General features: G+C 42.5%; 1 protein-coding gene across 21 annotated transcripts in view; it reads right to left on the reverse strand.

Moving 5' to 3' along the window:
* The window catches only part of PTPRF (protein tyrosine phosphatase, receptor type F), a 375,587-nt gene that overhangs the window by 242,790 nt on the left and 119,430 nt on the right, over positions 1-13,367 (reverse strand). For all 21 annotated transcript variants that reach the window (XM_017824689.1, XM_017824682.1, XM_017824688.1 and 18 more), the window contains one exon: positions 2,515-2,676. In XM_017824689.1, the coding sequence (XP_017680178.1) occupies positions 2,515-2,599 (85 nt within the window). In that variant the 5' untranslated portion in view covers positions 2,600-2,676. The remainder of the gene's footprint in view (positions 1-2,514; positions 2,677-13,367) is intronic.

Genomic DNA, 13,367 nt, shown 5'->3' on the forward strand with positions numbered 1-13,367 from the left:
GGTTCTCCGTGAGCACTCAGCCATTGAGACAGGAGACATGCTGCTGCCAGGAATGCAGCACAGCCCACTCCCTGCACTCCTTCCCTGCTCCTGTAGGAAGCAATTTTGGGGACTGACTCCAGAAATTCCAGGGATAACCCTGCTCTCATTACCCTGTTGCTTTTAATTGGGGAAATGCAGGAATGCTTTGCAGATACAGAGGCTGCCCATCCCTCCACTGTCTCCAAGCAGTGCTTGCAATGGGGAAAAGGAAGAATCACAATGACATCTTGGCAACAGCCATAACCCGTGCAAATAAACACTCTGACTGAGGCCAACAGGATGCTGTGGGGACCAAAAAACTGAAGAATGTGCATACTGGGTGCTCTTTTCACAGCATCCCTCTCTAGCTTCAACAGCCCCATGTGCATATACTGTCATACCTTCCCCTTGTCCTTCACTGCTGTCCTCAGCCAGGACTCCCCCCGATGCCAGATTCACCACTGTATCTTCTTGTCTGCATCGCTGATAGAAGGACATGAAAAGCGCAGGGTTTGGGGTGATATTTTGACCCCTGCAGAGGCACAGAGCAGGTCCTTTCACACAGGTCCCAGCCCCTCAGAGTCAATGGCAAGATTCAGTGAGTAAGATAACAGAAAAGCTCTAAACTGCTAAAATACACAGAGCAATGCTTTCCATCCTAGGAAACCCTCGGTTAATCCGTGGTGGCTGTGGTGGTTAAAAGGTCACTGCCCTCCAGACCTGCCTTCCAGATTAGGAAAAAGTAATTCCGAGTAGATCTGCGCCAGAGAAAAAGGCACACATACAGATACACTTGCTTCCCAACACAGAAGCATTCCACAACTGAGACACCAATATTTGGATCTGGGCCTGCAAAACAGAGCCAATTTTGTTAAATTTAAGCATGTGGAAGTGTTCCACAAAATTAGCAAACCACACCTACTGCAAGTTATTCTCAAGCCAAGAACTGTCCTAGGACATCTCAAGCTCCACCAGCTTCCTCATTCCTGATGGAGTGACGCTTCTCTCCCTTGCAGGAGCCAGGATAAAGATAATGAACCTCAGGGAATTTTTATACTTCTCAGAACATTAAACATGTATTTCTCTGTGCCAGGTCCCAAAATGGGCTACAGTGTGTAGAGAAAATGATCTGAATAAGCACCTTCCAGCAGCTCCAGTAGACAGCACAGAAAGCTGAGGAAGGAGACAGCTGCTGCTCCCAGTTTAACCGGGCAGCTCAGACTCACACAGACTACACACTAATCTGTTGCCTGTGCAAGTCATCCCTAATGGCAACAAAAACAGTGAATTGGTATGTTTCTTCACATCCCTCCTTCACTTTTCTCTCCAGCTTCTCTAAATTTACTCCTTCCCATCAGTCAAGAACATTTAGGATCCCCCCCAGTCTGTTTTCTCCATTCAGCCAGGCTACTACCAACATGAATCAAGATCTCCTTCAACTTCCACAAAATTACATCTAACTATGAGCCTGGTGACTAAAGGTGCAGTGAGAAGCAGATGACTGCCAGTAGCTCAGAAGCTGCATCATGGTCACCTCCGCTCCAGCTCAAGCGTCCCAGGAGCCCTGGGTGCTTTCAAAGGCATAGAATATTCACCACAGCCAGAGCCTGTGACAAATATGCAGATCTCTGGACACTGAAAAACTGATTACAGGTTACAAAAGAAAGGGGAGGGGAGATGCATAAACACTTGAGGATAGCCTAACAAATACACACGATTTATGAAAACCAGTAATATGCAAAAAAGCCACAAGGTTTCCTGCTCTCTGTATAACTCATTCCATGAGGCATTCCAACTAAAAGGTATTTTCAGTAGGCTAACATTAGCCATGTTTCTCGCCTCTTGTCTGTCCACAACAGCATTTTGTGCACATTTTTCTCCTTGACCTGGATGGGGCTGCTCAAAGCCAGTCACAGCAGCCCTGTAAAACTACAGGGACAACAGGCACAGACACGACAGCCTAAAGCACGACCACAAGGAAACACTCTACTCCAATTCTGCTGAAATATAGGTGTAGGAGAGCTACACCAGAAGGTAAAAACTCGCACCCTCTTCTCCAACAACTCTCCATCGCCTGCTGACTCAGGAGAGATGTCTCAGCGCTACACAAATTACGAGAGCTGGCAAAAGAACAAGGAAAAAGTAACAGGGATTACTGTGACCCCAATACTTCTTTCTTCCTCCGCCCCCAATTTTCTTTACTCATCTCTACGTGTTAGAAATCAAACTGTCAGGTTTTGATCTTGCAGCTACTACAGAAATTCTTCCTGCGCTTGAATAAATTTTGCCAGTCTTTTTTAGTTCTACTTGTGCCCCTTCACACACATCCTGTTTATCTGCAATGCGCACATTGGGAAAGAAGAGACTGGGGTAGGGGGCGGGGGAAGTTGTCCTTTAGCTCTCAGTGTTTCCAGTACAACCCAAAAAGGTTTAATATTTCTTAAAAGAAATTTTGCTAGGTGCTCAAGCTGTCCAAACCCGAATGTTACTTACTGTCCGCTCCTGCTGAAGGCAGCATCAAGCAGCAGAGGATGGCTGCTGGCACAGTGAGTACTGGGATGCAGAAGTTAGGCACCATATTCCAAAGTAGAGAGAGTCCTCTTCAGTGTGAGGCAAGCGGTCAGTACATCCAGCGTTACAGACACAGACTCACTCCTGCAAACCAAGAGAGGAAGAAATGGAAAATGATCAAACATGACACATAGATTAACTGCCAATATACCAAACTACACTGTAAAGACATCATTACAGATACTTCTAAAGTGAAATTTAACTATCTTTGCTGCATGAGCAACAGAGCACCACACTGATGTCCCTGAAGCCAATAAGCTGATTTCAAGGGTCACGAGGCATAAATGCACACCCATCTCCAAGTTTATCTTCATGTACAGTCTGTTTTATGGCCTATTAATGCATCCTTTGGTTGCTATTATTCAAAACAAACAGTTCTGAAGTTGCACATTAAATACAAGGAACAGTCATACGCTCATGTAACTCTTCTTTGTCCATCTGCCCAAGACACACATGGTTGATTACATATGTAGGGTGGTTTGTGGTCAAATTACATGTGAAGCATAGCTTGGGCCATCCAGCTGGGCTGGTGTACACCAGACAAGTCTCAACGGGTTCAAGCAGAAGAAACAGAAGCTGAACTGAAGCAGCTGTCAGCTCACAGGGCTACCAGAGTCACAGCAGAATGTTATTAGGAAGTGTCTATAAAGAGAAGCTTTACCCAAAGCAAACGCCTCAGCTTCAAACTCATAAAAATGGAAAGGATGGCTGTCTTGATGATGATTGATAATAATTCCTTCTCCAAAACAAAGCAAATTACCTTGCAAATTGCCTTAACTTGGGCATCTGCCTGAATACTGAAATAGAGAAAATTCCTTGAAAACCAACCAAAAAAAGGCAAGTATTTAAAAAGAATACAGTTTCTGTATACCTGCCTTCTTTATCTTTTCATGAGAATATACTCATTGTACTTTCACCTAAAGTCCAAGGTCTGCCTGTTAAGACAGACTTAAAAGGAGTTAGCAAGCCCCATGCCCTCAGTGTGACTACACTGAGCAGTGACAGGGGCTCACACTTTCATTTCTGGCCATCTCAGCGCAAGCCCAACAGTCATTAAAAGGTTGATGAGATTCTCCCCTAAGCTGCAAGTTACCAGAAGTTAGCAACACAGCATTATTAGCGAAAAAAAAACTCATGCTGGCAGATGCCAGCCTGAGTGGACCCCGTGAGTATCCTTGAAGCAAAGTATCTGCAAGTGCACAGGCTGTGTGTGGCCCGACGCACCACTCTTACTCATGCTGGCAGACGTTTCAAAAACATCTTCAAGACTGCTCTACCAAAGGTATTTTTGAATTTTGCTAGGTTTTTGACAGAGAAGACGTCCTGGGTTTTTTGTGGGCTGTTGGGGTGGTTTTTTTTGAAAACCACTAAGCTTTTGATGGAAGTATCACAAGTTACAAACACATTCACTTCTGACAAAAGCATAGTACTCAAAGAATGCCAGGAACTATCGTGCCTAGAGAAATCCACAAGAAATCCCAAGAGAATCTACCTTGGCAAATATTGACATCGCATCATACTAACAAACAGCAGATTATGATTCTTCTCCATTCCGTTACTGTATTTGCACAGTAAATCTTTTCACACGTTATAATATCGCACAACACAGAGAAATCTTTATTTATGCAACATCTTCTGCAGCCAAGACATCTGAAAATACTTTACAAAACAACCTAGCTCTAACCTAGATGCAGAGAGAATACTGATCATCTCATCCCTCTTTTATTGTCTCAATGAGAAAGCATAAATCGAACTAAGTTCAGTAGCAAGATTCTGAATACTGCAAAAGATGTTCTTTGTACCAGTTGCACACTCCGTTACCTGTGTTGCCCTCCAACTTCCATATCCTCGCTCATCTCTCACCAAAGGATTACTAAAAGCACCATTAACATGTCTTACATAGCAGAGACAGACACAGGCAGTTGTATTTTTTACAGCTGCATAAGCTGTATTCCAACAGGAAGCTCAGTTCAGTCCCCAAGCCGTTTGCCCGGTGTTAGCCAGCTCTCCAGATACAGCCCACACAGGAATGGGAAGAAATGCCTGCGTTAAGAGTGATGATTATGTTTCTAAATTCTGCATGTACAGGGGTTATTTGTGCTGCCCAGAGAAGTGAATCCACTGAAGTACCCTTTGAGCAGTATTACACCTGGCTCAACAGCAGCCAGAATCTTAAGTCTACCCTTCTTGGGGAGGGGGTGGGAAACACCAAGGGTTGAAATTACTGTGTCAAAACTAATGATGCGTGTCAAACTCTCTCAGATTAGGACAGAGAACAAGTTTTACAGGTGGTGCTGAAAACATCTTAGGTATTTGTCAGACCACACTGGGGATGAATAGCTTTCAGAGAGCTTTTCCTCTTTCATTCACTTCCATTAACAACAAAAGTGCCTCATCTAATGGTGTATCTTGAGTGCAGATTGCTCAGAGTCATGTCAATGGCACCTCCACAGCCCTCATTCAGAAATAACTCTCAGGAACACAAAAAAAACTCAGCTAAAGAATAGGTCTATCTCTTGATTTCTCTCTTCTTTCAGCAAATGTCATCAAGCTTCTCTCCAGTTTCAAGACTGACAGATTTATAACTTTCCTCTCCAGCCCATGAGATACATACAGCATGCATCATGCAAAACTGATGAATTGTCAGATACACCACCAGATGCTTCATAGACTTGATCTTTTTCAACTGTTTAGTGCTATATAATAATTTACCATCTGGTAGAAATGCCCATTTTTCTTATGCAAGACTGCTGTCTGTCCCTCCAAAATTAACAGAGCACCTTTGGCCTTTAATAGGATCAAAATCCGCCACCTCCTCTTTTCCTGGTTCCTCTGCCTGTGGAAAAGTTGTCTGCATTCAATATTTAAAGCACTTTAAATTGGAATGTTTTAAAATTTTATTAATCTCAGTAGCTGTCATTCTCTTTTGAAATTGAAAATATTAAAAAGCTTCTCCTAGCTGTTCAGTTTTCCCATTTTTTTCTAGAAGGGAGATGCTCTTTCCCAACAAGACAACCCAATACTCAAAGCAAGACAGGGTATTAGCTGAAGCTCATTTAACGCTTAGAAGGCCAGTGTTACTCTGACAGTTTTAAATAGCCACCTTGAACCAATGCTAAAGGTAGCTTAAGAGAGAAGGTAGCTAAAAAACAAATAAGGTTGGTAGATTTTGGTAACAAGTTAAACAAATACAAAATCAGTATTGCTTTGGCAAAATCAAGTCCAACAGAAAATGATCAAATAATATTAAGATTCTTAGCATGTCTTGTCCCCAGCAATCTCCTGCCTCTTCAGGCTGCTCTCTCTCGCATCTGGCATTATCTCCTGTGCACCAGATGACCTCAGTCCCTTCATTTGAAGGCCTCTTTTAATCTCACTGCCTTGGCCAGCATCTCATAACTAATATTGTCTTTGGGAGCCCAGACGCTGTTGAAGAAGGTTTTTCAAAAACACACGTGCATTCTCATTCCTCCTTCTGCATCTGGTCCTGGCAATATTCTAACTCTAGATTACATAACCCAAAATTAGGCTGAGGCTAAGCACTTCAGATGGCTTTGTAAAAACAGTTTTGAGTTTAGCAAGCTAAACTCCTGCCTCTGCTCCAAACTCAGTGTTAGAGCTACCAAGTGCTAGTTTGGCAGAAAACTAAAAAGCAGGAAAGCACAACAGCAACAAAAAAGCAAACTTCATTTGAATATATCCAGTTTTGCCATGGGGCAAGTGGATGGAAAAGAGGCGGTCTTGAGGATATTTTTTGAAACATACACGGTTTGATTCTTTCAGACAGGCAGAAAAGGCTGGACTCATTTAAAACAGAGCCAAGAATACCAACAGCTCATATGGTACTAAGAAATTCTGGCAATGAGTATGTCTCACAGGAGACGGCAAAGAGATTAGAAAAAGCAGTCAACTTTAAAGAGTCAAGAGGAATTTCAAACCAGCACTGAATAGCTTATGTCCTCTATGAACTCTTTTGGAAGACAAACTGAAGCAAGTGTCACGTGGGTCACTAGCCAAGAACAGCATGGTGAAGAAGAGCATTCCCAAAGCAAGACTGCCCGTTCCAAACCAGGGACAAAAACACTGCACTAAAATCTCTTTTTAGGTTACGCTACCTTGCAACCCAAAGAATCTAGAAATCAGCACAAAAAGTTCTCTCCAGGAACCCCTGTACATCCACAGAACTGCCAGGTTTTGTTGTGTGAGTGACTACTGACACTGCCTTTGCTGTGAAACAGGGTTAAGAGAATCTCTAGAAACTTACAGGGCAGGAAGGAGAGCCCAGTGCATAAGCAATGTCCTTATCTGACCCAGAGATGTAACAGTGTCTTTTCAACAGGAACCTCAAACAACTGTGTTTGTTTCTCAAGGTGGAAACTTCTTGAACATTTGCAAGGCGAGCCCAAGGATGCAGGTCAGAAGATACCAACTGGACAACACTCAGATGACCATAAAGATGGAGGTAAAACTGCATCAGCTTTTCCCAAAGCTACTCCATGGGCAACACACAACAAAACCAAATTTTCCTTCTCGACACCTACCCCACTACCTTGTATTTTACACAAGTACCCTGAAGGGAAACCAGTGCTCCACAGGGACCCAATCAACACAACACCACCCAATCAACTTTTGGGTGCACACCAACAATGGCAATCAAGAACTGACTGAGCAAGGAGGGGCCACGTGCCACACAGAGCAACAAGGCAGCTATTTATTCAGTTAAAAGTGAGAACAATAACTGGCTACAGCTCAGCTGCTTCACTCTGTACATAATGCCTCATCTGTGCTCTGAAGGAGGAAGAGGAAAACCATGACACACCATATAATTCAAGATCATCATATTGCACACATTAAAAGTTGTAGAAGCACAGTTACACACAAGCTAATGACTTTTGAATGTTTCACTTCACTACATTAGTATTCCTTTAGCATAGATTTCTTTGCGCTTTTCTGGGAGAAATATAATATAAAGAGACTTGGGGAGTATAGCAATATGGCCAAAAAAGACAAAATGAGTCTCATTTCACTCCAAACTCCCACATGCGGGGAATGTATTAGAGATTCAGTGGGGAGATATATGAAGATGGCAACACCGGGATAGATTTAGGGAGGAACTTCATATGAACTTGCAATACAGTAAAAAGGCCAAAAGTTAAAGCAACTGCCACATGAGCAAAGGTACCACCTCCAGGACCGAGGTGGGAGGCAGGACGAGAGCATCAGTCTGATGCTCTCAGTTAGAAGACTCTCAAACCATCTAGAGAGAAGGAACGAGCAAAGCAATTCAAGAACCAGGAAGGATAAAAATCTCTGTCAAGTCACAAGCACTGGACAGACTGGCTGAGCAAGATGGGGATTTGATAACCACCTATAAGTACATGAAGGATACAAACACCAAGAAAGCAGTGGAGGAGTATAATTAGCCACCGGCATATAACTCTGAGTAATGGAATGAGACAGAGCAAAAGAAAGTGTATGTTGAATACTCTCAGTAAACTGTCCAGAAAAAAAAAAAAGAAATAATACCACAGAAGCACTTTTTCCAGCAGGAAAATGTTTCATCACCTGTTTACACAGAAATTAAAAATGGGGGGGAAAAAAAAACTCCACAAAAATAAACAACTCAATATATCCCATAATCTGGGAAAAAACCCAAAACAAACCAACGAACTAACAGAGACAGATTGGTATGGAGCAATATAATGTAACAGCAAAAACAATTCAGAAGTATTTTAAAAAGACTCTCCTTCTTTTGACAATGCATTAAAACGTGTGAAGCATTTAAGCAACAAGCTGGCCCAGCTACAGGTCTTTCTGATCCTGAACATGCAATCCCAACTTGATCCAAGGAGAGGAGAAGAGGGAAAGACCCATTTTTAAGCAGGACACAAGCACAAGTTGGATATTCCTGTCAGCCTTAGTGGCTACATTTGCTTCTGAAGACCTTAATTTCTGAAGGTGTCATTGCCTGCAGACAATACTAGGTAAGAAAGAGGAATTTTTCCACTGGAACAAGGATTATGAAGGGCCCCGTTAAATAACTATGGTGATAAGTTAAAACATCCACTTAAAATATAGATCAGCCTTGAGCCTCGCATGCCCAGCCATCACTCACAGTGAGCCTTAAGCACAGACTGCTGTGGATCATGCTACCCAAATGTATAGGCTCCTAACGCCTGTTGTAAAGTCTCCTTAAAAGAAGTAAACTATTGCATATATCCCTTTCAACAGAGGCCTTTTACATTTGTAGAACAGGTCCAGCAGTGCACCCAGATGCATGGATTATAGATCCAGGGCAGCAGAAAATCCTACAAAAAATAAAACTAAATTCAGCTATTCCTTAACTATCAGCAAACTCTGCTAATGTGGAGGAACATGCTCATGAGTCAGACACCTCCACAAAGCAAGAATTCTTGTGCTTTTTCTACAAATTACTACACACGTGACAATATATTCTTAATACAAATGATGGTGCCCTAACAGGCTTGATTGAATTCAGCACAACAGAACACACTGGAAAGACTAAAATCACAAGGTATTAAGCCCTCTCCTCTAAACCCAATGCTGGGGCATCAAGTTCTGCACATCCAGGATGCAGACAGGAGGTTTTAAACTAAGGAGATGGAGAGTTGAGAACATGGTCCTTCTGGGCTTGCTCCTTACAACATACCACAGCTGACTGCTATTGACTGTACAGTTGTGGCACTGATATTCCTGCATCTGGCTCCAGCAATGCCAAACACGCTGGTTCGGCATCTCTCAGACCGACAGAACACACAAAGTGTATCAGATATAAGACTCACTGAGCACCAGAACTAATTTTAACCAAAACAGCAAGAACATGCAAATGATTGACCAGATGAGGGATAATCTGTTCCTCCATCACTTCGAGGATTTGCATGGTGTCTACTGGCTTGAAACCAAATGAAATCCTAAATCAATTCTAATTCAAAATTAAATCAGTTTCCTCTTTGTAAGAATGCTTTTCTCTATCCATCTGTCCATCCAGCTTCCTTAGAGGCCTTGGTGTCGAAATTTTTCAGAGACCTCCTGGAATCTGAACAAATTGTAATCACATTCCCTGGCTTGGGCATTTTGAGTAACTACTAGAACAGTTTTCCTCTGCAGAATCCATCAAAGCTGGACCCTAGGAGAACATGATCTTTCAGGTATTCTGTTATTTTCTCAGTAATTTTTGCTTCAACCAGAATACAAGGTATACAAAGAACTTTCTCCTAAAAAAAAAAGAAAAAAAAAATCCCTTACTTTTGCTGGAAGTTCAGTTATGTTTTATGTAACACAGCATACTATTGGGGTCTGCTCATTTAATGCCTTTCAGATTAACAGCTTATTCCAAATCTGCTTTTGCCAAGACCTCAATTTCTGAAATTTGCTTAGCTTTTATGTTTAGAATGACTAGGCACAATACCAGTACCAAGTCTTCCACAACATTTTTAGTGGTTAAAAACTGATGCAAAGCACTTTGCACTTTTTGGCAGTAGGCTCCTCTTCCTTAACTGCCATCCTTAACCTCACATCAACTCACTAGGACAAATTTTCACACAAGACAATGGCTCTGATTTGCCTATATTATTTATCTTAGATGTATAGTCATCAGTTCTTCAAAGCCCACCTTGGATCTTTCAATTTTCCTTTTATACTCATTATTACTTCATATACTCTACCAGTGATAGCTGGGAGTTGGGTTTCCAAATTTTCATCTCAAACAGCTTCTCAAGCCTGCCACCTACCCAGCATGAATTACCCCCAGCCTTGCTAATTTAACTGCTTTTCCCAGCTTGCTTTCTTATACACCACTACTGATTTCAAACCACATCAAGAAACTGGTTCACTCCCCCCTTTCACCCCCTTCTTTCTTTTCTGCTCTTACTTTCTCCCATTCTAATTTTAGGGATGCTTTGAGTAAGTTATTCACTTTCTTCTAAGTTATCCTTTCTAAAGTTTACCATCATTCTCAACATGTTGGTCTTCTTGGCCCCTCGGAGCCCAACGACGTATTCACGCGCTACATCCACGCAGTCGTGGCCACTCATGAAGATGCGCTTGAGGATCCCACAAACACCTTTAACCTTGATGACTCAGAATTGTCAAATACACCAGTGATTGAATAATCCCGAGCAACTACTTGTGCCTGGAGCTATTTTAAGTCTGGCTCTGGAAAGCACGCACACACTGGTGACAAAACCTCCACCCACCGTCTCTCGCAGCCGCTCTCACACGCGGCAATCGAGTGAAAAAAGGACTCACTTCTTTGATCCCGCCAGCAGAGACGATAATCCTTCTCCACAGGTCAACCAAGCGCCCACGGAACGCCAAGTTCTCAAACGCATCTTGGCTGCCCCGTCCTTCCTAGACGTGGGCACCACCAGCTGAGGAGCAGCATCGCTACATCAGACGGGATCCCAGCCCCAGCCAGCTCCCATCAGCTAGCACCAGCCCGTGCAGGAGGAGACAGCAGCAGGCAGCCATGGGGCTGGCTTCTTCCTAACACCATCATTTAGCAGACAACTTATGCCCTACTGGAGGGTTTATATATCCAATTAAACTTTCTGTAATTCTCGTCTCGTGAAACTGTGAACATTTTCAACTCTAGATTTTGGAATTATTCTCTCCTAAAGGGTTTTGAAGTTAATTATATCATAGTTGTTATTACTGTCTCCACCACAGATACTGCTTGAACCCCATTAATGTGTGTATTACTGAGGGCTAAAATAAGAATAGCTGCTGTTTCGGTGTGCTCTGGAGCTAGCCCTGCCTGCAAACTGCTTCTATAACCTTTGCCCAAACATAATGTATGCTCAGTTTATATGCAGGTAGTTAACATAACCCAGTAGGGTAAATGGACTTATTACATTTATTAAACTGAATTTTCTCCATGCAGAACGCCCCCAGCATCCTGCAGTCCCACTGGCTCTGGAGGCATTTGGCTGTTACCATGGAAGACAGCACCCAGAAATTCCCTCCGCAACTAATAAGCAGGAACTATGAAAGCACAAGTTTCATGCAATTGCCTTCTGTATGAAAAATGAAAACTCTTTCTGTAACCTATAAAGAAACCAAGATGCAATCAAGCTTATTGTAATAAGATGCTAAATTTATGATTATTCCTTTTTTTTTCCTCCTAATAAGGCCCCCTAGCTTTGCTTTGGCAAAAGAAAACAACCTCTGAAGCAGCATATATGACAGAGTACCTAGGCCCTATTAAAGGGATGTAAATAAAAAGCAAGCCCTAGGTGTAACGTAACGCTTTTTGAAGATGAAGAGAACAAATGTCTGCAAATTGAGAAATCCTGAATTAATGGTGGCAAGTCAGTCTTAACTTTGTCTGAATCCAAAAATTTCAATTCCAAATTCTTTATTCCGAACTATTTCTCTCCTTCAGTAGCACTTCAGGTTAAAAACTAAATTTGGGTTTCTTGCATCACATTCTGTAAAGTAAGATACACACAACACCGACACATCAGATTTTGTCTCAGTCAGATCTGAGGCTGTGTGTTCAAAACTGTTTGATGGAAGAAAAATCAATTAATATATTTTACAAGTCTCCTTTGTTTGCCAGATCAAAGCAGTAGTTTCCTAGCTACTTCCTGTCCAGAGGGACTGACATAACAGCTGCATCAAGGCTGCAGCGAATCCAACATTTTTTGGACAGAACAGCCATTTCCATCTTTCAAGCCACAAAGCAAATGCCAGGATTCCTCAACACAGGCCAACATCTGCTTCCACGCTCACGTTTTCACGCACACATTCTACAAGCAAACTGGCATGTGGGGACCACATGCAAGTGCTGAGCACTCAGGGGCAGCGGATCGGAAGGCTCCACACGGCTGTGGATCCGTGGTGGCTGCCTGCCACCTCATCCAGGATGCGCAACCTCACCTGCTTCAGATTAAAAAGATGAGAAAAGGTGGGAGGCTAAAAGTATTCTGCACATCTTAATGAACCTGCAACAATTGCCTCTCCCAAAAGGCAGAAAGAAGTCTAAAACAAAAAGCAAAAGTAAACAGCATTACCTCTCAGGTAAGTTGGGTACATCACCACCCCTACAAAATGCTCGCTTGCTCCTTGCACCCTGGGTGATCTCATACCTCCCATGGACCCTCCTCATCCACCACAAAATCCATGCTAAATTTATAATAGATTTTATGTGTTTTCGCTTTTTATATCCAAACATTTTCTGACCACCAGAGAAGGCACGCTTTGCTAGCCAAGGGTATTCAGTGATATCCACTATGTTGCTAATTCCAATAGCTTTCCTATTTCTACACCGGAGAGGCAGCAAGAGAGATCAGTTCTCACATTCAGCACAGCACTCACATGGCACAAACAGATACAAGGTATTCTTCACCTTTCAGTGTACTTCTCCTCCATTACATCATATGGCTCCAGAACATTCAAGTGTTGCAATTAAACCTTAAGTAAGGTATCCAAAGGAAAACAAACAAAATCCACTACCATAACACTTCTGCTTCCACAAGATGGTAGCTTGCTTTGGATTTTTATAATTCAGTCTTAAAGAACTCCTCTTCCTCAAACTTTGAGAGCATTTCCTCTGTATCTCAGATCTGACAACTTCTGTGCGTTCTCTTTGCCAGGAGAATGGTCCCATGCTAATGGTCTGAGTCAAGATAAACCCGAATCCTCATAAAAGATCAACCCAAAAAAGAAATAAATTATGTACCTCACACAAAACTGCCCTTTCCTAATGGAGACTTCTGCCAATAGCAGATGGAAAGATCTTTGAAAAATAAGAC

The sequence above is a fragment of the Lepidothrix coronata genome, unplaced genomic scaffold (genome assembly GCF_001604755.1).
Source record: "Lepidothrix coronata isolate B3197 unplaced genomic scaffold, Lepidothrix_coronata-1.0 Scaffold112, whole genome shotgun sequence".
In the NCBI taxonomy this organism is placed as follows: Eukaryota; Metazoa; Chordata; class Aves; order Passeriformes; family Pipridae; genus Lepidothrix; species Lepidothrix coronata.